A 24,628-nucleotide genomic window follows, 5' to 3' on the forward strand; every position below is an offset into this window, starting at 1 on the left:
CTTTAGCAATGTTTGTTACTTACACAGTTCCATCCGCTCACCCAATCCTCAGACTCAAGAATTCCATCTTATGCTAATACTACGATAAAAGATTTATACGATAGTTGCTTATAGCCCTATCACGCTTTTATATTATACATGCTTCGGTTTCATATAGTTAAATCTATTCTCAAACAAATAGGCGGTTACTTATTTACATTGGCAAAGAGTCAAAGATAGGATTCTCTGCCATCTATGTAAAATCTATATAAAAAAAACAGTTTAATAAAAACTAAATTATATCTTTTCTTAAACTTGTATCAGTCGGTCTATGTGAACACGAAAATAGAAAAAAGATATCCATTCGCGTTCTACTCAAATTGCACAAAATGTAGAGCCATGAATTTTATTTAATTAGAAAGTATGTGGTCTATTTGCACATAGGTTCAGAACTGTTGAGCAGTAATTTTAATTCCCTGGGTAATTCCCCCGCGTCTACACCTACACATAATTTAAAGTTGGGAGAAGAGTTCCAAGCTCCGGGCTGCGTTAGCCTCACGTTTATTTATGTTGCCTTAGTCAGAACTGTTACCTACGCCAGATGTTATTTTACGACAGTTCGCCGCCGAATAAACAATCTCCACTTTTTCTGTTTTTATTACCCGAGGTAACTAAAATTGCAAAGTTAAATTTACCAAAATGTACTCTTTAAATAAATAAAAAAAAGTAAATTGAATTAAGTAATTACCATAACGCGTCCTATCAATATAACATCTGGCAAGAGGGTATTTTGTCAGTCCATTTCACAAACTTCCTAAGATATTAAATCCATGTCTATAATTATACACATCGCTTCCGAATGCAGAACAGCTATCACACAATTTAATTAAATTAGAACACTGTCAAATTGTTATCACAAATAACAAGACAAAGCTTCTGTCACACATGTGAACAAGGATGATGCGATTTCCGGACTCGCAGGCACGCCCGCGCAGCTCCATACTTCTTTACATTCCATACGATTATAAGCACTATGGGAAGTAAGGAAGCACGGAACTCGCGCAAGGCTTTGTGTCTTCATTCTTGAGTGTACTGCAGTCCTGTGCAGTTGCAATAAGCAACTACCTGTTACATATCAATAATATGCAGCGGTCGTCCTGATCGTGACGCCACCTCGTACTTGATAGCGACGGGAGCACAACGCGACAGTCGGGGACAACGTGGGGGTGGCGAGCGACGCGGCGTGATGGCAGCTCGCTGAGCACTGGCAGCGCGCACGCTGCGCACGCGCAGACCAGCTCTAAAAATGGAGTCAACCGACGGAGTTCGCTTACGACTCGGGAGTACCATCCATTCCAAATTTGTATTTTCCCGAAATAGAACCGACGGCGAGCGTCCATCGGATCGGTTACCCGAACGTGCAGCGACCTGCAGCGCGCGGGGACTGGGCGAAGTGCAGGACAGAGCCTCGACGGCGGACTCGCCGGAGGCCGGCTCTTATGTAAGGAACACCCGAACACCGTGAACCGCGCCGCGTGACGACCGTTTCGAAAATAAACGTGTACGCTGAGCACGACGCCGACGGGCGCCACATGTGTGCGCTCCCGTCAGCGTTCCAATGATCGCGCGCTGGAGGGGAGGCTATTATTAGTTGAACACCATCCACCACTGTCACCTCCCGCAGGGTAGTCGAGCTATACATAGTTCCGATCACGGGATCTGGCAATCCTCAGCGTTCACTGACCTCCCCTGAAACAACATAAAATATAATGTACACGATAAGTACATAATATGAAAACTACTCATGTATCCAGTATAAATAACTTATACAAGTTTTGAACAACATAAAAATGGTAAACATACGTTATATGCTATTCGTCATAGGTATATCAAGGCAGTATTCATTAATGCAATATTGGAGACGTAATGATCGCTACTAGTTGTTCGTGTATGTGTAGCAGAGCAGTGTGTATGAGCGCGAGAGCCGCGCAGCCGCGCCTCGGTGGAGTAGCGCTGCCGCCGCCCGTAAAGCTCGCCTCTCCGCACTCAGTCAATAAAAGAATTTTGGCAAACTTTCGTAGACAAACAAGTGGGACGACAGCCAACTCATCTTTTGTCTGGTTGAAAGCAACATGGTTTTGTTAGCATTTCGATACCAAGATGTTTAAAAAAAAAACAGCACTTAGTATCTTCATCGTATATCTTTTTATTTTGTCAGAATTGTATTGATACCGTATTTTTTTGACCGAGGAACATATTATGTTTGTGTTTATTTTAGTTAATATTGGTGCAAATGTTAAGTTTAACTTTGTGCATTTTAACAGTTATTTCATTGTTTTTTTCAGCTAGACTGGTTTAAAAATTCGATAAAAAAATACACGTAAACTGCGCAAACATTGGAGCGTCATAATGCCGATGTTTAAGTTGAATTTAGTTGTTATAACGTTACGTCGAAACTGCAAACTGATACTGACGTTTTTAAGCTACAGTTATTTTTGTCAATGGATTAAAATCCAGCAGCTTTTTGTACCCATCTGAAAATAAAATGCGTTAATGTAAAAATAAGCCTGGGAGCTATTGTGTCCTATTATATCAAATAATGTTCCTAACTCTTTACATGACTGTGAGATTTAATCGTAGCTTTAAGGTAAAAAACTAAATAAACAAAGCCGACGCCTTATGAATACATTGAGATGTTAACTAATGAAGTTTTATAAGAGCGGCTAGCTACTGGGATCATCTACTGAGCAAAGAAATGCGGCGATGCTGTCCGCAGAGCAGCCGTCCGTCCAAAGAGCGTCTGTTGAATATTAATGCGACATTGTTATTGGCCACTAGTGCCCGCTGCTGCCCCAATCGCACATTTCCATAACTTACTATTCTGGATCCGCGGGGAATCAGCTCACTATGTAGGAATATGATCACTTGGGCCACTCATATTTGCCCTGTAAATTGTGTTCCGTCGCGACAATACATTACATTATTCATCATGGAATCCATAAGTGGTCGGCAACTTGCTTGTCGTTGTCTTATCGAACACTCCGGACGATGCTAAGTTCTGTGACGCGATAGCCGCGTCCCGATTCTTTTACATCGCGTTGAAAAATATCAAGAACGCTCTAGTAGCGTCGATTGTAAACAATCACTGAATTAAACAGGCCTAATGTAAATCAGTAACGGCAACTGATCCAACTACGCTACCTTTTAAAATACATGAAACACGCTTTATATTTATTTTTCCACTAAGATAAACCTACGGCTCCATTCAAAATTCTAAGCAGCTCTTCACTGCTTTGTTTTCGGTGGATTTACTTGTTAAGTTGAATCAAAGTCGTTTCAAGTTAAAAGGGGCATTGCCATAGTAATGTGTTTGAACCGCGTGTTTTCGAAAGAACGATGTAAAACCGTTTTTACTGGGAAAGTTTTATTTCTAAACATTCCATGAAGTTATGCGTCTGCCATAGATACGAACACAATGTAACACAAATCTGTAGTGCAACTCGCAATCTACTTTTAGATGAATTAGTCATTGTCTATATCTCTTAAAAGATGACTCAATATTGCCAAGGGTGATATTCATTTTAATAATAATCCAATGCATGTAACATAACATACGATGAAAACCGGAATCAGTAATATTGCAACGGATTTAAAAAAAAATCTATTTTAACAAATCTATTTAAATGCTTTTTATTAATAGGTTATATGCAAAACGAGGTTTTACTCTATACTTTACTAACCTGTATCTATCTACATCTTATTTATCCTTTAGATACAGTAATGTAGCTATTGTACAGACATATATAAGTATAAATAGCCTGTATTACCAAAACAAAACACGCCGTAAGTCTGACCAATTAAAGCGGATTACTCGTTAGAGACTAGTTAACAATGCACCATTACTTTGCCCTATATTGTATTATATCCTTAAACCCAACACGTTCTGCGATACGCTTCAAACTTTAGTAATTATTGGAGCTCTTCTTACTTATCTTGAAGCTATCACCGAAGACACCAGTAATAAGTTGAGACAGCAGATATAAATTGAGTTTAAGATGTCGCTTGCGGCTCATCTTAATGCGTAATGAACACTGCTCACGAAAGTGCTGATAATAATCGTATTGTTTGTATGCTGTTATTAAGTAATCTATTTTGTAACGCCATCCTTCATAAATAAGTGGCTGTTTAATAATGCAGCTAAACATTATCGGGACTTACACGTTAGTTCGGTTTCCCCTCGTAAGCCGCGCCGCGTGTATCGCTAAATGATGGGAATTCCGCCGGGACGCCTAGCATGGAAATCACCATTAATTGTATATTGGAATCAAATTTACTTGATCAGTGTTAACAACTGGTTGTAAGCTGCGTTAATAACCTATGAATAGATGTGATTAACGAGCTTGTAAACATTTTTGTTACACACAATACGCGTCAATAAAGATATATCGGCTTAGAATCATTAGTGACGTTGGCTTTAATTTTAACCAAAGAGTTTAAATATACACTCTTAAATGTATGTTTAATACATGTTGTATGTGTATGTTAAATTTTGATGATTAGAACAGTATTTTTGCGAATTATCTCCCCCATTTTAGATTATAGATCTAAATAGGTTGTATGCCTTAACTAACCAATACATTCAAGTTATTGTAAGTGTGTCTGTGTAAGTGTTCCGTCGTTTCGTATTCTTTTAATTATCATTACATTTAACAAATCTCCCCAGCAATAATAATCGCTCTTAGTACACACGTGTGTAGTTAGATACATGCTGTAATTAATTATTAAAGAACTGACGTATTATTATTTAATTTGCCAAGAATGTTATGTATGGAACATGAAATGCTATTTTGCGTTCTCATTTGATTATTGGAACTCATAAAATAATCAGTAACAAGAGTACGTTATGTAAAAGGAAATGTTTTTTTTGTTAATACTTAGCTCTGAAATTTTTAAGTAAAACTCACGTCCGCCAAACAATATAGCCTATTAAAATAAACATAAATATTCAATGCTTATCATCGTGTTGAATAGCTATTGCAAGAAACTACAGTTCTAAATTACTGAATTTCAATTGAGTTATTACGTTATATCTGAACTGGTGTAAAAATATAATCAAGCAGCAGTCATCATAGATATGGAACGCGCTCAGTGTATCTACAGATGTGTGCAATACTCATTAGTTTTAATTGAAAGTTTCAATGATTTGATTTGCGAAAAAATATGAAACGTGTAGGAACTCACCACTGACGAATAGTGTATACTGTACACAACTCATTACGAAAAACAAGTTTTATTCGTGGACTGATTTATATTCCATAATATAATGTGGGGGATTCTTAAAGCACTGTGTTATCCCGTGATTTGTCACAATTAAGGATAGCAAAGAACATGATCGAATGCCTGGTGCATCTTGATGCATGCAACACATATGCGGCAGTGTCGGTAGCGCGGGGCGAGGCGCGCGGCGCGCCGGCGCGGACTGCTGGCAGCCGCAGCGCGCTGCGTGCGCGCGAGCCGCCGCCGCCGCGCCGGCCGCCGCGCCGGCCGCCGCGCCCGTTGCTGTCGACGTTTGACCTTATTTAATTAGTTCGTTCGTTTTTACTCTTTGAATGTAACGTAGCATATTAAAATGTGTAACCGTCTAATTCATTGTTGCCAGCCACTCGGTTAATATTGTCAACACAACTCTACTATCATTACAATCTAACTACTCATTTAGTTATTGTTCTTACTACGATGTTCTCGGTAACGCTTAATTACTGTAGGTTTTTATTGAATCATTCGCACACGTATGTTACTATATAGCTAGCTACATTCATGTATGTACGAGCTGTGTCTGCTTTATTTTTCCTGTTGAATAAACTTTGTATCTACGTAGACGTAGCAACACGAACTCCTGAGCTATTTCTGTTTGGAGTTCACCCACCTCGACATCGCTGTTGATTTCTGCATCTGAGATTACATAAATTATTTGCCTTCCTACTGATCATTTACTCTCCATAAATTCTTATAAAGATATCCGTATGAGTCATCGATATGAAACAGCAATAACTTTAAACTGGTTACTTGCTTGGTTCAGCAAGCCGCGGTGTGGTTCGTTTGACTAAAATAAGCCGCATTTATTTCAGCTTTGATTGTATTCCGTGGTAATTTTCGTTCATTAAAAGCCAATTTTAGCCGGAAAATAGAACTATCTAAATAAATAGACAATAATTTGAAATGACGCGGCTGATCCAGCTAAAACCCGTTATTGACGTCACAACTATTGATGCTGTAAACTACATGCCGCCGTTTTAAATGCTGCTCTGTTTTGTCTAATTATAATTTGAACAGTTTTGTTTGGCTTCGTATAGCGACGGATCCATTTACCAAAAATATATGTGATAGATAAAATCAACTGCCCTAAAGTTAAATCGCCGATCAATCGGTGTTTTATCGTTCACTGATCTACAATATTTATAAGTTTGTGAAACTGAATTGTTCGTAAAAAACCATCGGTTCAAAGGACTACCTTTTGTATACCGATTGTTTTGCAAAAACGACCTATGTATTTAAAACTTCTAGTCCTGGCTTTACAGCGAAAAGGATTTTTTTGCACATAATTGAGCTGAATTTAACTCTTAAAATACGTGAAAGAAGAACCTACACATTATAGATAATTGATATAATTTTAAATGGAACATTTTTTTATTTATCACGCGAGTTATTATTAGTAAGGCTCAGCGGGGGATCATTTTTTTCCTCAAACAGTCTATGAATACCCGAGGGCATATCGCCAGCGATACGTGGGGGTAGTGTAAATCACAATTTTTGTACCAAAAAATATTTTGTCACAGGCAGGCGTTGCCGCAACGACTTTTGAATACAACGTAACTATTTGCATACATTTGCATATATGCATATTTAGAATTAAACCAACATAAATTTGTCTTGGTTTTTCAGTAAAAGTAACATTTATTTAAAAAACTGGTCACGGTAAAAATATGGTATAGGTAGGTAGTTCATAAGTTAGATTTTTGAGAACAAGATTACAAAATTGTAAAATACAATGAAGTTCAAAAATACCTGTATAAAACAAAGAATACATTAAAATGTAGAATCATGTTAGTAGTTTTTGTAGAACTGTAAAATAAATTTTCATAATAGATCCGCTAACAAAACAGTGATAAAATTTATGAAGCAATTAAAATATATTACATATTTAGGTACAGCAAATGGTTGCCTTAAAATTCTGATGGTTCAATCTTGACAATAAATGTTAATAGTGTATCAGTTTATACCTCACAATATTAGAAGTTAATTTTTCAACCAAATATACGTTTGATTTTTTCCAGCGCAATGAAAATAATGCTGGGTAAGTTGCCGCGGCCGTGGATAGTGGACGACGCTAAAGATGACGGATACACGGCTCTGCACCTCGCGGCCCTGAACAACCACGCCGAGGTCGCCGAGCTGCTGGTCCGCGGCGGCGCGCGCCCTGACCTGCAGAACGCTAACCTGCAGACAGCTTTACATCTTGCCGTCGAGAGGCAACACACTCAGATCGTACGCTTGCTCGTCGCTCATGGAGCGAACCTCAATATCTGTGATAAGGTGAGCCATTTCTTAATCTCTAAACATTATTGGTAGTATTGTTGAAAGTAAAAATCCATAGATGTAGGATTTTGAAGACGCTTAAAGTTTATGTTATCGTCTTAACGGCAAAGGACTGCGCGGCGGGCCGGGACCAAGGCGACCGGAATAAGCATCACTCAAACAGTTGCCCTGAACAACTGGAAAAAATGTATAAAAACTAAAAGAAGTTTCCGAAAAATAAATAGAAAGTGCAACCGCTTTATCTTCATAAAGCGTCATCTTATAACAAAGGTGATATTTTTTGCGTTGTCTGTTAAAATCTTTCTCAATTTTGTGACTTATTTAATTTTCTCCAAAGTTAACTTTTATCCCTCTAGCTATATCCATAACTGAAGTAATAAACTTAACTGATAACTAAACAATGATACTACTTATATAAGGGGGGGAGGGCTGCCAGATCCCATTTAAAGTAACTAGAGGAACAGTGATTAAAAGCTCCCCTACTAGAGCAGGAACCTCAAGGCGTCGCTGCAAGTCAAAAGGGAGTCGGATCTAGTTTAGATTATTTAAGTTATTAGCTCGGCACAAGTTCGTTAGGGGAATAAAGCTAGTCCTCCCGTTAACTGGAATATAATTACTTATAAGGCTTAGTCTAAACAATTGGTTCTCAGACATTGTAAGGCGATGTAGGAAATTGCGTGTTCTGGTTACACTGAAAATTAAAGAACGCCCTACTAGGAACTGAATATAAAATTGCACAAGTTTTATATTTTAAGAATAAAAGCAATTTGTAATCAATGATTGATTCTAGTTATCTGCAGAGTGAAGTTCAATATCAATTACTGGTAGAAGTTCGTTTGAAGGCATTAGCATCGCTCCCTAATGGACCCTCGTCGTCAAATATCACAAGCTCAGCACCTTTCCAACTTTAATGAGTCGGCGTGCTGCGAGTGACACGATCAAGAATACACATTTTAATCTAACTGACATTCTGATTTTGTTCGCGTTAATTGTATGCCTCTGGGAGATGTTCCTAATAATGTTTTTTATATCTGTTCCTGACTAATAAGTAGTTTACTAATATACCCACGATATAAATGGGTGGAAGTACCAATAACGATTCGAGTATCTTCGTATGCGTAGGCGTCTTATAAATGAAAGGCCTTCTCTAATAATATTTTGGAACTCATTTCTTTTTTCTTTTGTATCACAAGCGGTCACAGAATATATACTTCACAACGACGTGATTGCGGGAATTGCTCTCTTTGTCTACTTTTATTTACGTGCACAAAGCTGCTCTTCTTTCGAAAGGTTACGATTATGGAAATGTGGCAAGCAAGACATCATAACATACTAATTTGGTAATTTGTATGTCGCCAGGACGGAGACACTCCGCTACATGAGGCTCTCCGTCACCACACGCTGCAACAACTGCGGCGGCTCCAGGACGCGCGCGATGCCGCTCTACTAACTGGGCTTGCGCACGCGCACGACAAGAAGTCTTCTGCCTCTATCGCCTGCTTCCTAGCTGCGCATGGCGCAGATCTTACTATTAAAAATAAGAAAGGTAACGTACACGTAGTTAAAAAGAACACTATTATTTAGGAAATATTATAACCCTGTACGTAAGGATGCATGTATGTGAGTTCGATATTAAGTTGACATAATTATTATAATAAAGTGCTCTGGGTCTCGGAGCAGAATTACTATTTATTTTAATTAAGAAGTAGGCTCTTTCTGAGCGTTGAATTGGACTGTCCTCTAATGCTTTAGCATTCTGCACTAAGCAACACTTTGATTATTATGTTGTTAAGCAAAGTCTAATCTTATACTTTCAGGTCAAACGCCTCTCGACTTGTGTCCGGATCCAAATCTTTGTAAGACGTTGACGTCATGTCGCAAAGAGGGCACAGGTATGGGCAGCGAGGCGGCGGCGGAGAGTGAACCCAGTTCGTTGAGTGTTGCGGGCAGCAGTGCAGCGCCCGCAGCCTCGCCGGTCCCCGCCGACACGCCCTCCACGCCCGCACAGTCAGACCCCACCGCGGATGAGTGTCTCGTTTGCTCAGATGCTAAACGTGACACACTCTTCCGTCCTTGTGGACATATCTGCTGCTGCAATGTCTGCGCTGCTAGGGTAACTTACTTCACAAACAAAGCTTTACTTTCACTTTGAATATTTGTGTTTGACTTGATTACTTTTAATGACAGATGATTTAAATGTTATGTGAGTCTAATTGTGATTGTCAGGTGAAGAAATGCCTGATCTGCCGCGCGTGCGTTTCGTCCCGGCAGCGCGTGGGCGAGTGCGTGGTGTGCTCGGAGGCGCCGGCCACGGTGGTGTTCCGTCCGTGCGGCGACGTGTGCGCCTGCGCCGCCTGCGCGCCGCTCATGCGCAAGTGTGTCGAGTGCCGCACGCCGCTGCAGCCGCTGCCCGCGCCCGCGGCTGCTGCTGCCGCCGCTGGGGCCGCCGCGCCCGTCGCAGGGCCCTCGCACAAACTTGATGGTAAAGTATTGCCTAGTACTGCCTAATAACAACTGTTTGTATAAATATTTTTCTTTCCCCGAAACTGAAACGTTTCATTTCCTATGCCTTGTTAAAAGTTAGCGAATACGTTTTTCTACGCATGCAATTTACTTTCGTTTACATACATGTTAATTTATACCCGTTCTTGATTTCAAATAACAGTCGAAAAAGACAACGGCAGCAACTTAGCACAAGTGCAAGTGAACAAGGGTCAGCCGGTGCCTGCTCAGTCGGCGCCACATTACATGAACAACGGGTCTCGGTTCGCGGCGGCCCCCGCGGCAAGTGGGACCACGCCGGGAGCGGCGTCAGCAGCAGTAGTGCAGGGCGCAGCAGCCGCGCCCCCTGCGCCCCTCGCGCCCCCCGCGCCCCCGGCCGTGACCCCCGGTGCGCCCAACGCGCCCGCGGCTGCTGACGTGCAGAAGCTACAACAACAACTTCAGGACATCAAGGAACAGGTTCGTTTTACCCTTTTATCCGACCCTGAAACTACTAAGTTGCAATTTTTTGTCCAATAAACCTAAGAGAGGTTAAACTCACTGAACTCACTGAATTCTTACTCAAAGAGTAAGTTTTGTAGGTGTTAGTCCACCCAGAGGTTCCTATGTAGACTTGTTTACACTTCTTGGTCAAAAAATATACAATTATTGAATCTCAACTGATCCAATTTCTGATTATTTGCAGACAATGTGTCCGATCTGCCTGGACCGCTTGAAGAACATGATCTTCCTGTGCGGGCACGGCATGTGTCAGATGTGCGGCGACCGCATCGCCGTGTGCCCGATCTGCCGCAAGCAAGTCGAGAAGCGCATCCTGCTGTACTGAACTGCTTGCAAAGGACGTACAGGCAAACCACTTCGATCTTTTCAAATAAGGCTGATTTTTTACAATTGCGAAGTTACGTACCTTTCTATACATTATTAGAAAATTTAATTACCTATTGGATGTTTATGTTTAAGTATAGTATTTGATTTGTACAAATGTACCGCAGAATTTCCCATATAAACCTCGAATATGAAATAAATGAGAATCAAATGGCTCATTGGTTATGAGTTTTTGTTAACAGCCAACGCCCATGAAGTTAACGGGTTTACGGATAAAAACAATAAATATTTGTTTCTTTCTGTTTCGTTGCAATTTTCAGTGATTTCTTGTAAAGTTCCTAAGCATGTATGAAAATCACGCGCATTTAAGCAGGAAGGCTGATGTTGGAACAATTTTATACTAGGTACTTATTTGATTTAGGAACTACCTATTAGTAACTACCTATTATTATAATTTAATTCTTTAATTATGATTGTTAGGTACATGTTTGTTATCGCTTGTTTTATTTTAAGTATAGACAAATTGGTATCCCAATAAAAATTGTTTTGTCGAACTATGAAATATAATGCAAATGGGATTTATTTAAGTGTAATATATGAATTTTTAATCTGATTAATTCCACATTGTTATCGTCTTATGCATTTATGTATCGTTACAATAATTAATGTAAACTATTATTTTTAAGAATGTATTGGACCCACCAAGAGGCGTGGTATGCTTAGCAAAAAAAGTGAAGGAAGAAATTAACTCAAGAGAATAACCTGCTGTTCTTCGGTATGAACTATCTATAAAGTGCAAGCTGTTTTTATAGATTTTAATGTCTTAAAACTTCCAGCCGACGCGTGATGCAAGATGTACTCTACTCTTTAATGTTACACTCATTACTGTTTTAAGTGCCTGTAAGTTCGTATATTATTAGGGCTATTATGTAACTATATAAATGTTATACAACTGTAAATGTAACACATATTGGATACTTAATATTAAAATGAATATTATTGTTCAGAATATCGTTTTTAATTCTAAATAACCAAGAGAAAGTAAAGACAATGAAGTAAATAATTTAAACTAGCATAGGAACGACATTAACCGCTCAGGTTGGCGACCATGCTCTCATCAATAGCATGTTTGGTCGGTTCTTGATAGCCGACGACCTCCTCAACCCTGATGGGTTCGTCCTTGGCTACGTTGCGGTCGTGGAGCAACTCTCTTGTCAAATCATAAATTCTAAATGACAGATGTAAGTTCTGCGCCAGTTCACTTTCCTCGCTACGCTTGCAGTCCTTGTAGTATGCATCAGACATACCCTTCAGTTCTGGTGAAGTTGCGCAATACAGTGGTGTGCTAGCTGCTTGCGCCTGTAAAAAGTTTAAAAAAGCTTATTATAAAGATTTTGTTCCAACTACCCCGCAACACGTTATTTTTGATAGATGCTGAACTCGAACCCTCTGTCTGATTGTATGTTTCTGCATTAAACATGCGATAAATGTCATTCAGTTTACTGTTAAAGTATTTTGTTTAATAAGAATGCTGTTACTTACAATTGTCTTAGAGAAGGGTATCATAATTGTGTAAAGCGCCTCGTAAGGCCACCAGTTCCGGCACAGCCTCGTTTTGATGAAGGATCCCGGATGAGCACAGAACACTGTCTTATCAGTCTTCAACCAACGGTAAGCTAGATAATGCATGAAGTGTATGCCGCACAGTTTGGAAATGTTATATGCTCTGATTGAAGTGTACTCATGCTTAGGCAGGGATACCATTTCTTCGGTGGGCGACAACTGGTGGGTGAAGTCCCAGCTTACGTGTCTAAGAAAAGAGCAAGTAGTATATGATTATTCTTTTTTTCATGATTGATCATGCCCTCATCAAGCAAAATCGGGTGATATAATGGAAGTTCCAAAAAGCATTAAAAGCATTCTCAAAAGACCGGATCCCTTTCCCTAAACATATCCCGTGTATAAAAAGATAAAATTTTACAATACCTGTGCGACTCCGAAGACACAAGGACTACTCTGGCATCAGGAGCAAGTATCTTTTCGATATTCATGAGAAGAAGATATTGGCTTAAGTAATTCACTTGGAATGTTGTTTCTAAACGGTCTTCTGTGAGGGTCCATGGTAATCCAAAAACAGCCGCGTTCAAAATCACGATGTCAATCTTTCTATCAGTGCAGATAATAAGATTATTTTAAGTTTCTAGTCAATAATTTTTAGCTATCTACACCTACCTCTCCAAATCCTATCTAATCTATTATGTTAGTTCTGAAGTTAAATCAGACTTATCTCGAAATTTCACTGGAGCCTCGAAAAAAAGCTAGATTTATTTTATTAATAAATAAGTCAGTAATTGTTACTACACATGAAAAAATAAACACCTTTGGTCATTCAGGATCTCGTTAGAGCATTTTTTTACCGATCGTAAAGAAGCAAGATTAATCTCGTATAGTTTTAGCAGATGGCTATTTCCACAAACATTTCTGGCGACTATGTTAGCCGCATAAGGGTTTCGGCAAGCCATCAGCACTGTGCAGTCGCGGGTACTCAGACATCTCGTCATCTCCAGTCCGATACCACTGTTAGCGCCAGTGATCAAACATGTCTTGTTCGATAAGTCAATGTCTTTCGTGATCTACAAAGCAAGGAATTATCCGTGATATGAGGTGAGAGAAAATTGGTGATGGAAAATGACAAAAATCTTATAAAAAATAAATTGGACTGCTGTCTTGGTCGTATGTTTCATTCAATGTCTTCTTTTAAATCTCCAGGTGGTAAGCAAACATCTTCGACAATTTTCTGTTGAAATTTCCTGACCAATTGTTTTTATGTCGATGCACGTGGGTTTGGACTCATTTCGATAAATTGATAAGTAATGAAAAATATTAAACCTCTTCTGCCGTTGGTCCATGAATTCCAATATAATCTACGCCTTTTCCTAGAACGCTTAAATAGCTTTCAAGTATATTCCCTTTTTTTGCTAAGGTATTTAAAAAGTGTTTATCCACGGAGTTTGTTAACAGGGGAATACTGTAAAAAGAAGACGTTAATCAAGAAATTAAATATTATAAAATTGAAGAGATGTTATATCACACAAATTTCATCGGAGGCTTAGACATTTATAACACAATTTATAAAACACCTAGTAGGTACTCCAATTCCGGGCTTATTAAATTTGCTTGGCCTACCATATGAAGTGTGATGTTCATAAATTTCATAATATTAATTAGGCACGATTCTTAGTATTTCATTTATTTAGTTATTGTTTGCAGCTTGAATATTTTTATAGTACGTGGCTGGCGTACTATAAAAATATTCAAACGACTTATGCCAACAATGAAAAACCAAATTATCCAAATCGCTACAGTCGTTCTCAAGTAACGAGGTTGACGAAAGCAATTTATTTTTTATACTAAATATAAAAAAGATATGCTTTCCGTATTTTAGGAAAGTATGTAAGTATTACAATATTTGGAAATAATTGCAATTTTATTCGCGTGTATTTTAAATGCTAGATATATTAACTCACCGACGAAAATAACAACGAAACATTATTTAAAATCAAAATTGTGCTGCTTGAAGAATATTTTTTCTTATTAAAGTAATTATTTTCTTTGCTAACTTACTTTTTTGTGATATATTGTAATAACTCAAACGACTGACATTAATAAGTTTATTCTTCATTATTTTATCGTGATAATGCGAATTTTCTTTTGTGCTAGTATTATTAAAATTAGACACAATCTATAATTAAAAACATCAATACTATGAAACGATATTCTTATTCTTTGGTAAAAAAATCACTTCATACATAAAAGTAGCAGCAATTTTTTAAATGTTATTTCAAACTTCTTTGTTACATTTATGTAGAGCTGTATGAAAAACATAAGATATGACAACACTTGCAAAAATAGCAACACTTACTGAGTGTCAATTGAAGTGTTTTTGTAAAATGTCAAAACAGCCTTGTTTCGTGCGAGTTGTTTTGGTTCTGATAAATTAAAGTTTGATAATATTTAACTATAAAAAAAATATCCATAAGTATGGATAAATCAAGCAAAAGACGTTATTCTTCATCTAGTGCGGACAGCACTGAAGAAAACCGTTTGAAAGACTTAAAAGAACGTGACGAGTTTTCTAAGAGATTAAAAAGACGCGATGAAGAAAAAGTGAAGAAGGTAACAGAGGCGTCCAGTAAGAGGTCGTACGAAGAAGCAGCAAAGCGACTTAAGTTGGAAGCGGAGGATAGAGAGAAGATATTACCAAAGCTGCGCATTCACTCACGTAGGAAATATTTAGAGAAGAGGAAAGACGACAAGGTTATTGAATTAGAAGCTGATATCGCCGACGATGAATACTTATTTGACGAAAGCAGGTAAATTAAAATCTTCACAAACTGTTATTAAACTTGATCCTTAAATATATAATTTTAGACAAATGTTCATATGAACATATGAGAATTGCCCTTTTACAAACATACGTTTACATCAACGATTATTACTAATTACGTTACATACAAACTGTATTTATTAAGCTGTGCACTGTTTACTATCAGCTCAAATGTGGTGCGATGAGAGCACCAATTGTGGTGCCATGTAACTAAATATCTTTATTGAATCCTGTTGCCATGTGGTGCTTAATAAACTATTCTATTCTTCTTTCACAACACTAATTATATACTGTTCTATTTCATTACAGCTTAACAAAGCGAGAAAGACTTGAAAGGGAACACAAAAAAACTATTTTAAAATTGGCCAAAGAACATGAAAAGGCAAGAGAGTTGGAAAATGTTCAGAGATACCATATGCCACAAGACTTGGGAAAAGATGCTAAGGGTTTGTTTACTCAATTCTATATATTTGTTACTCTTTTATTTATTTTAGATTACTGATTGATTACATCACACTCTCTGATTTTTATTAAGATTTTAGATTTTTTTAAAGACAATAATAGCCTACTTGATTCACTCACTCTTTTAAGAATGAAAAAAACTTAGTTATTCCATTACCTAGGATATTATAAAGCAAGTAGCAAGGAAGTAGAAACATTTTTTTTGTAAGAAATTGTTATTAATGTTTCTTTATAGGTGAATATGTTGAAGTTGATGAAACAGAAAAGTTGCCACATTCAGAACAACAGAAGTGGGAACAAGAGCAAATTAAATCAGCCTTCTTCAAATTTGGTGCTAAAGATGCCAAATCACAAGATAATGAGTATGATCTGCTATTGGATGAACAAATTGACTTCATTCAAGCTCTCCAATTGGAAGGAAACAAAGAGAAAAAAGAAGAAGTAGAAAAATCTGAGCATCAGAAAATACGAATGTCTATTGAGGAAACTAAGAAGTCTCTACCAGTATACCCATTTAAAAAGTCATTAATAGAAGCAATAACAAATTATCAAATTTTGATAGTAGAAGGGGAGACCGGTTCTGGAAAAACAACTCAAATACCGCAATACCTCCATGAGGCTGGGTTTACAGATGATGGGAAAAAAATTGGATGCACACAACCAAGAAGAGTAGCTGCTATGTCTGTATCTGCCAGAGTGGCTCAAGAAATGAATGTAAAACTTGGTAATGAGGTTGGCTACAGCATTCGTTTTGAAGACTGCACTTCTGACCGAACTGTCATTAAATACATGACTGACGGCACATTACACAGAGAGTTTCTATCAGAGCCAGACTTGGCTTCTTACAGTGTCATGATAATTGATGAAGCTCATGAGAGAACTCTACACACTGATATTCTTTTTGGTCTTGTAAAGGATATAACCAGGTTTCGACCTGATTTGAAATTGCTAATATCCAGTGCCACATTGGATGCTGAAAAGTTTTCAACGTTTTTCGACGATGCCCCAATCTTTAGGATACCTGGCAGAAGATTCCCAGTAGATATATATTACACTAAAGCACCAGAAGCTGATTATGTTGATGCTTGTGTTGTTTCAATACTACAGATACATGCCACACAACCCCTTGGAGACATTTTAGTCTTCCTGACAGGGCAAGAAGAAATCGAAACTTGTTTTGAAATGTTACAAGAAAGAACAAAAAGAATAGGTAAAAAATTAAAAGAGTTAATCATATTACCTGTATATGCTAACTTGCCTAGTGATATGCAAGCCAAAATATTTGAGCAAACTCCTGAAGGTGCTCGAAAAGTGGTTTTGGCCACTAATATTGCTGAAACCTCATTGACAATTGATAACATTATTTATGTTATTGATCCCGGATTTGCTAAGCAGAACAATTTTAATTCAAAAACTGGAATGGAAAGTTTGATGGTGGTACCTATTTCCAAAGCCTCAGCTAATCAGAGAGCAGGCAGGGCTGGAAGAGTGGCACCAGGAAAATGTTTCAGGCTCTATACAGCTTGGGCTTACAAGTATGAACTTGAGGATAACACTATCCCAGAAATACAGAGAATCAATCTAGGAAATGCCGTTCTAACCCTTAAAGCTTTGGGTATAAATGATCTTATCCATTTCGACTTCTTGGATCCACCTCCACATGAAACATTAGTATTGGCTCTGGAACAACTATATGCGTTAGGAGCTCTTAACCATCATGGTGAATTAACTAAAGCTGGACGAAGAATGGCAGAATTTCCCACTGATCCCATGCTTGCCAAAATGTTGTTGGCTAGTGAAAAGTAAGTAAACTTAAGTGAAATATTTAAACTTAATGTCAATAATAAACCTCTTTCTAACATTAAGTTACTTCTTTTCAGATACAAATGCTCAGAAGAAATAGTTACGATTGCAGCAATGCTGTCAGTAAATAGCTCTGTTTTCTATAGGCCTAAAGATAAAATCATACATGCAGACACTGCAAGGAAAAACTTCTTTCACCCACATGGGGACCACTTAACCCTGATGAATGTTTATAACCAATGGGTTGGTTCAGAGTTCTCAGTACAGTGGTGCTACGAAAACTTCATACAGTACCGATCCATGAAGCGAGCACGCGACGTCCGGGAACAATTGGCGGGACTCATGGAAAGAGTCGAAATAGACATGGTATCCAGCTTAAGTGATGACACGAATATCCGAAAAGCGATTACTGCTGGCTACTTCTATCATATAGCAAAATTTTCCAAAGGTGGACATTACAAAACTGTGAAACATAACCAAGTAAGTGCACATATTGCGGTTCAGTGGGACATATTGCGCTTATTTTCATAATTATGTAGTTTATTACGTGAGCTATCAGAACTTGTACTTGGTGGTTTAGCTTGGTGCACAATGTTTTTTTTTAATGTCTATCGCGAACTTAGTGGCGCATTAACACTCCATACTTCGGTATATAGTATCTTTTGGAATGCTATCTACAGTTATCTACAGGATATCTACAGTTATGTCACAAGTCTATGTTATGTCTTGTGGAGTGAAAATTTAAATATATTATATGTAATTCCTGTTTTCAGACTGTTATGATTCACCCAAACAGTGCCTTGTTTGAAGAGTTACCACGATGGGTCATATACCATGAGCTAGTATTCACCTCAAAGGAGTTTATGAGGCAAGTTACAGAGATAGAGAGTAAATGGCTGTTAGAAGTAGCACCACATTATTACAAAGCTAAGGAATTGGAAGATTCAACAAATAAGAAAATGCCGAAAACCGTTGGCAAATCTTCGAATAGATAATATAATAAAACAATGTTATATTTACAATATTTCTTTTATTCCTAATACACACTTATTTTACGTAAAAAGCATCTGCAGGAACAAAATTTAAATAAATTAGCAAAAGATAATTAAACTGACAACAAGGGATTTCGAAATCTTTTAAGTATCTACTCCTAGAGACACACATCATTACATACCAATATTGAAGAGAATAATGACAATTCTAATAGATATTGTTTGAAGATTTTAAATTAGACTGAAGGTAGACCTAAAATTATAATAGTAATCTACTGATGGAATGTGGCAAGATAGAAATCTGCAACATTAACTAATCACTCCAGAATTCAAGTCATGAATAAATTGTCTAGTACCTACACCTACATTCTGTTTTTAGTATCACATACCTAAAATTATGTATTGAGGTACTAACAAATCACATTTAAACAACAACTAATTTTGACTACACAGCATAATAATTTTTAATCACATTACTAAAAGCTATTTTAGAAATCAGAACACCGGCCCTTCCTTTCCCAGTCTCCATATCTAGTAGGTTCTGGACCTCGGGGTCCACCCACTTCACCTGTATATGGATTTGTGTCATTGGGCCATGCAGGCAAGGGGTCTTCTTTCTGTTGAGGGTGCATTAATGGTTGTGTTCCAAGGTCGTCAATAGAAGTGGTCTCCCTCAACTTTTTCTTAAATTCTGCCATTCTCTTGGATTGAGGTTTTTTAGGTTCCTGTACTGTTTCCGGCTGTTCTTCTGCTTCAGGTGTGGTGTGAGTTAACCTTAGGGCACTTCTAAATGATAAATCTGTAAAAAATTGGTAGTTTTATGTGTAAATATCAATGCACTTTCTTACTCTTTGCCTTCATAGTTAGAAGCGTCATCGAAACGAATCTCTGACATAACCTTCGGAACGTAGTATGCCAATAATAATAGCTAACATAGCAATCCTTTAATCAGTACAGTATTAATGTTTTCATTTTCTAGCCTTAAGCCGAAATTCATTTGTGTTCTTTAAATGAATTCTCTAAATAAAAAAATATATTCTAAATTTATTTGTATAACACTACTGATATACTCACTTTTTGGTACCAAAACTTTTAAATTACATAGGCGAGACATGATGAAATTAAAATTACGCCTCACAACAAACTAAAAATATTAAAATTTTCTTGACAGCTCTGAAATTTGAGTAAAATGAAAGCAATGAAAGGTAACTCTGACAGCAAAACATTTGATCATATGTTTACTGTCAAACTTTCATTTTGAATTCTCGTCTAGTAAAATGGCTGGCTGAAATGATTTCATGAAAAATCAAGAAATTAATGTTTGGTAATAGAATTTTAGACAATTTTTAGATCTTATAATCTCCCACATTCCATAGCTACATTGCAGCGCAATATCGCATAATAAAATAAAAGTAGCAGTAATAACAAAACTCATGAAAAGTGACAACGTCATAACAGATGGAAATTGTGGCAAAGTTGATGTTAACAGGTTAGGCTATGTTTAAAAGTAAAGCCCCGCGCCGCTTTTAATTTTGAGTAAAACTTACTAGGCCATTTTTCACGGATGATTTTTCTACATTAAATATTTATATTAACAGTGAGATCTGTATGTACAAACTTTCAACAAGTGTAAAGTAATGATAACTGTGCGATTGTTAAGAAGAATTACTTTTGCACTGTTTAACTCCCAGAAGATGGCCAAAAGTTCATTTGAGTACGTAAAAAAGTTCGAAGTAGATGATTCACTTTTACCTAACACATGGATAGTGGTTAGACTAGATGGAAAGTGCTTTCATAAATTTTCTGAAGAACATAACTTTTCGAAGCCTAATGACCTACGAGCTTTGCGACTGATGAACTATGCTGCTTTTACTGTGCTGCGGGAGTTCAATGATGTGTTATTAGCATTTGGTCAAAGTGACGAATACTCTTTTGTCTTCAAGAAACCAACCACACTTTATAAACGTCGTGCTGCTAAGCTTCTTACAACAATCAATAGTAAATTTTCATCGTCATACGTTTTTTATTGGAAGAAATTTTTTGGTGAAGAACCTTTGAAATACCCTCCAACATTTGATGGAAGAGTTGTTCTCTACCCTAGTGATGAAAACTTAATAGATTATATGAAGTGGCGGCAAGCTGATGTCCACATAAATAATTTATATAATACTACTTTCTGGACTTTAGTTTTACAAGGAAATCTTACTCCTGCACAAGTAAGTTATGTTTTTCATTTATAAAATCGACTATATTGAAAATTTTTACTTTTAAACAAATCTCATTATTTAAACATCTACCTATAGCTTTTTATTACATTTATGTTAAAATGGACATTTGTTTTTATTTCAGGCTGAGAAGCGCTTATGTGGGACTGTATCAGCAGATAAAAATGAAATACTATTCCAAGAATTCAAAATAAACTACAACAGTGAACCAGAGATATGTAAAAGAGGGACATTATTGATAAGGAAGAGTATATTTAATAAAAATTTAGATAAGAATAGTAATATTATAGTTGATACACATGATGATATGCTGAAAGATAGATTCTGGAAGGAGCATTCCAGTTTGTTGTTAAATAGGTCTAAGGAAACTCTCATGTATGATGGTCCTGTGACTGATATTGTTGCAGAACAAATAAATTTGATTAAAGAATGACTATGAAACTCTCTTTAGTTCTTTATTTATTTGTTATTGTCAACATAAGCTGTTTGTTTTCATAAACTGTATTTTTTTTATCTGAGGATTGTTCTACACTACATATTACACTAGTACTAAAAAGGCAATCTCTGTTTGGTATTTACCTCTTTGCAATCAAACAGCTGCAATTATAACATTTAGTATAGACTTAGTTGACACCACGCTTAAGCAAGGGTCAACCCACACAGAACACATGCTGTGACTAATCTAACTACTTAGGAAAATAAAATCGGTGTTAGGATCAGAGCAGTTCTTAAAATGTTTTACAAAAACGGGTAGAAACTGTATGCACTCTAAAAAAATCATTCCAATTTAAAAAATCGTACCTTACATTTTTATAAACACGAGTAACAGGGGCGTAAATTCTCGTTAAAAAAAATGGTAGGCACGTAATATTAAATATTTCCGTAGTAAAAAGTTCAGACATTTGGAGGCTGCGGTTGCGATGCTGAAAATCATTGTGTTATGTAAAGACTCCACCGCTTTTTGATGGAGATTCACCCTCACACATACATGGATAACACCACTCAGTACGGCTAGTTAGCTATTTGCGGATGTAAAATTTGTTGTACTATTACACCACAATTGGTTACTTTGTAAACAACTTGAAAGTATCTGATGCGCAGACATACATAATTTCTTCTCAGTACACCATTTTCTATTTTTTTATCAAACTGCAACTATTCTCCCAGAAAATCTATTACATTTATTGCTGAAACCAAGAGTAAGAGATGTATAATTAAAAGGCCACTTGGATTATTACGAATACTTTAATTATATAACATTAAATAGGTATTCAACGATTTTAAATATCCATACATTCAGTAAACTAATTAACACGATTTCAAAATAAATAGCAGAGGACTGTGCTATGTACATTGTTATCACGTGTCTCGAAGTGGATTTAAGGCGGAGGTGCCACGTACATAGCAACAGCAACAGCTTCTATGATAATTTTCTAACAATAAGAATAATACATATTGATTGTTATCAAGAAATTATGATCATGGATTGACAATCATTTTCTTTATTATACATAGATGACCACTGCACATAGGGTATTTTTATGATGTTAACATTGTGTACCTAGTGCAAGAAACAAGTAAATTCTCATGGTGACTAACAAGTCATTTACAGATAATAACCAATTAATACTCATTTATATTATATTGTAATCTATAAGTAATAATAGAACTCTGACATGCACTGTAAAATTTACATTATTTTCACCATTATAACCATTGTAAGTTATATACAAAATGATGCTAGACTGGTCAAAAGAATCTCAAATGGGTATAGAAATTTTGTATATTATGTTAGGCTATAAATCTTCAACTATCTACATTTTAACAGTATTACATACATTTACGTGTCCTGATCAATATTATAAATAGGTATGTACAAAGCAAAAAGTATTTTTTAAGGAATTCTTACAGTTCAGAATGTATTGTTTAGAAAATCGGAATGTAGTTGTCAATTTTAGCACGGTGCTTTTGGGCCACACACTCACTGATCCAGACAATGTTTCGGCACTCCTGCTCCTTAAGCTTCAAGTACGAGTAGAATACGCCAAAGTGGAATTGTTGCAGAAATGCGTGGACGTTTAGGCTTACCTGAAATAAAATATTCTTTTACGTCTAATCTAAATATATATAAATCTCGTGTCACAATGTTTGTCCTCAATAGATTATAATAAAATTCGCACACCATGTGCAGTTCGATCCAACTTGAGAGATAGGATAGTTTAAATCTCAAGTTATAGTCGCAATTTCTTCTAACCACGCGGACGAAGTCGCGGGCAACAGCTAGTATAATATAAATACAAAATAAAAGAATGTCATAATGAAGTCAAATGTGAATGACTTTGTAAGACACATTAAAAATAACAATATTTAGATAAATTATGAATAGACTCACAAGTTAAGATGAAAATATGTAAGAACAAAAAAAGATATATTTTAATATTCATACCTCATGTTCAAAGAATTTGTCTTCCAGAGTCTTGTCACCAACATTGGTCCCGGCACCTTCAAACAGTGCTTGGTACTCAGCATAGTATTCAGCTACGGCTTTAACCTGTTCGTAATCATCAGCACGGGCCAGTGCAGCTAAACCATCAGGGTTCAGCTTGCCACAGCGGGGGTACAGCTTAGCACGGTCATCCTTTGACAACTCAGTTCCAAAAGAGTTGATGGTAATAATGATGGCACGGCGATCAGCTTCAAACTGTAATTTTTAGTTTTTTAATTTAAAAAATTAGCTTAGATATAAATAATTATTTAAAATAACATTGTTTATGATTGTTAACTTAATTTGTTGCACACAATTGACTGCCAATATCAAAAATTTCCCCAATTGTAGGTCGGCAGGTACAAATTTCTTGTGATTTCTTTTTTCTTCTATTTTATAAATAACCACAAACACAAATTATTACATAAATAAAAACACTTACGGCCAAGATCTCACACATGACATCAGCAGTAGTGCCACCAATCTGCTTGCAGAAGTCATAGAAAGCTTCCAGATACGCCTTGTACAAGGTGTTACGAATGATCTCAATGTTCATTTCATCCAAGTCCTGCTCACTGATGCAGTCAACAAAGAATGGAGCCAAGGGGGTGTCAACCAGAACTGCATTATACAGCTCAGCAGGAGTGGCCGCTACATGAATAGCTTCCATCTGCTCAAATGAACCCAAGGGGTGGCATTTAGGGATCAACTCAGAAATAGGCCTCTGGTGCAGAGTTCCAGTGATCAACAAAATAATGTTGTCGATCATGTAGCTGTAAGTGATGAAGTCCAAGAAAGTGGACAGAGGCTCCACAGAGTGATTCCTAAGATGTTGGAATTCAATCACAAGTTTCTCACGGAGCTTGTCGTCAATGGTGGACACGGAAAGGGGGCTGGGCTCATTGGCTAAGAAGGTACCGTAGTCAGTACCTTGCAGATGTAGTTTCAAATCTGTAAACAATGAAAAATGACATTTCAAATGAATCACTAAAATTGCTGTAGACGTAATAGTTACGCCTACATTTGAGCATTTAACTTTGAGCTGGTTATAGGGTAGTTTCTTTACATACCTTCCAAGGTCTCGCATTGCACCAAGTTCAAGTAGTCTGCCTGCTTGAGGATACCACACTTGAATCCACGGCACAAACCTTCCAAATATCCACCATCGATGTTGAAAATGCACCCCTTCATTTTGCTGTGGGATTATATCACTACAGCAGTTTTAATAAACACTTATTGGATATCCCAGCAACGCAAACCAAGCCCAAAGAGACACAGTAGAAGGAAATCAATTGGAGTGGTGATCAATGATCATATGATGTATCCATAGACACTCTGTTTAATTTTTATGCTTCTTTGAATTATATCCCAT

At 37.0% G+C, this 24,628-nt stretch overlaps 6 protein-coding genes and 1 long non-coding RNA gene across 7 annotated transcripts in view; 3 read left to right on the forward strand and 4 right to left on the reverse strand.

Annotated features, from left to right (window-relative positions):
- The window catches only part of LOC113493467 (E3 ubiquitin-protein ligase mib1), a 113,091-nt gene extending 101,180 nt beyond the window's left edge, over nt 1–11,911 (forward strand). The window contains exons 12-17 of the mRNA XM_026871464.1: nt 7,314–7,572; nt 8,935–9,121; nt 9,393–9,688; nt 9,802–10,057; nt 10,241–10,536; nt 10,763–11,911. Of these exons, the coding sequence (XP_026727265.1) occupies nt 7,314–7,572; nt 8,935–9,121; nt 9,393–9,688; nt 9,802–10,057; nt 10,241–10,536; nt 10,763–10,903 (1,435 nt within the window). The 3' untranslated portion in view covers nt 10,904–11,911. The remainder of the gene's footprint in view (nt 1–7,313; nt 7,573–8,934; nt 9,122–9,392; nt 9,689–9,801; nt 10,058–10,240; nt 10,537–10,762) is intronic.
- Nucleotides 833–5,445, reverse strand: LOC113493476. Its single transcript, XR_003400569.1, has 2 exons — nt 5,221–5,445; nt 833–1,728 (listed from the first exon to the last, which is right to left on the reverse strand). It is a non-coding gene; the product is annotated as an uncharacterized LOC113493476 (long non-coding RNA).
- On the reverse strand, nt 11,899–14,477 carry LOC113493472 (WW domain-containing oxidoreductase-like). The gene is made up of 6 exons (XM_026871471.1): nt 14,430–14,477; nt 13,792–13,930; nt 13,282–13,535; nt 12,889–13,068; nt 12,445–12,712; nt 11,899–12,261 (listed from the first exon to the last, which is right to left on the reverse strand). Exons 1-6 carry the CDS (start codon nt 14,450–14,452, stop codon nt 11,989–11,991), a joined length of 1,137 nt encoding a protein of 378 aa, XP_026727272.1. The 5' UTR covers nt 14,453–14,477; the 3' UTR covers nt 11,899–11,988.
- A 347-nt stretch (nt 14,478–14,824) lies between these two features.
- LOC113493468 (pre-mRNA-splicing factor ATP-dependent RNA helicase DHX16) lies at nt 14,825–18,576 on the forward strand. Its single transcript, XM_026871465.1, has 5 exons — nt 14,825–15,275; nt 15,599–15,735; nt 15,987–17,553; nt 17,632–18,034; nt 18,328–18,576. Exons 1-5 carry the CDS (start codon nt 14,944–14,946, stop codon nt 18,547–18,549), a joined length of 2,661 nt encoding a protein of 886 aa, XP_026727266.1. The 5' UTR covers nt 14,825–14,943; the 3' UTR covers nt 18,550–18,576.
- Nucleotides 18,577–18,682: 106 nt separating this feature from the next.
- Nucleotides 18,683–19,745, reverse strand: LOC113493475 (succinate dehydrogenase assembly factor 4, mitochondrial-like). Its single transcript, XM_026871475.1, has 2 exons — nt 19,621–19,745; nt 18,683–19,345 (listed from the first exon to the last, which is right to left on the reverse strand). Exons 1-2 carry the CDS (start codon nt 19,658–19,660, stop codon nt 19,035–19,037), a joined length of 351 nt encoding a protein of 116 aa, XP_026727276.1. The 5' UTR covers nt 19,661–19,745; the 3' UTR covers nt 18,683–19,034.
- An 86-nt stretch (nt 19,746–19,831) lies between these two features.
- LOC113493474 (probable tRNA(His) guanylyltransferase) lies at nt 19,832–21,217 on the forward strand. The gene is made up of 2 exons (XM_026871473.1): nt 19,832–20,762; nt 20,896–21,217. Exons 1-2 carry the CDS (start codon nt 20,184–20,186, stop codon nt 21,202–21,204), a joined length of 888 nt encoding a protein of 295 aa, XP_026727274.1. The 5' UTR covers nt 19,832–20,183; the 3' UTR covers nt 21,205–21,217.
- A 780-nt stretch (nt 21,218–21,997) lies between these two features.
- On the reverse strand, nt 21,998–24,575 carry LOC113493473 (V-type proton ATPase subunit d). The gene is made up of 4 exons (XM_026871472.1): nt 24,327–24,575; nt 23,699–24,207; nt 23,218–23,472; nt 21,998–22,859 (listed from the first exon to the last, which is right to left on the reverse strand). The coding sequence occupies exons 1-4, from the start codon at nt 24,445–24,447 to the stop codon at nt 22,698–22,700; spliced, it is 1,047 nt and encodes a 348-aa protein (XP_026727273.1). The 5' UTR covers nt 24,448–24,575; the 3' UTR covers nt 21,998–22,697.
- Between the last annotated feature and the right edge of the window lie 53 nt (nt 24,576–24,628).

This window comes from Trichoplusia ni, chromosome 4, assembly GCF_003590095.1.
Source record: "Trichoplusia ni isolate ovarian cell line Hi5 chromosome 4, tn1, whole genome shotgun sequence".
Taxonomy (NCBI): Eukaryota; Metazoa; Arthropoda; class Insecta; order Lepidoptera; family Noctuidae; genus Trichoplusia; species Trichoplusia ni.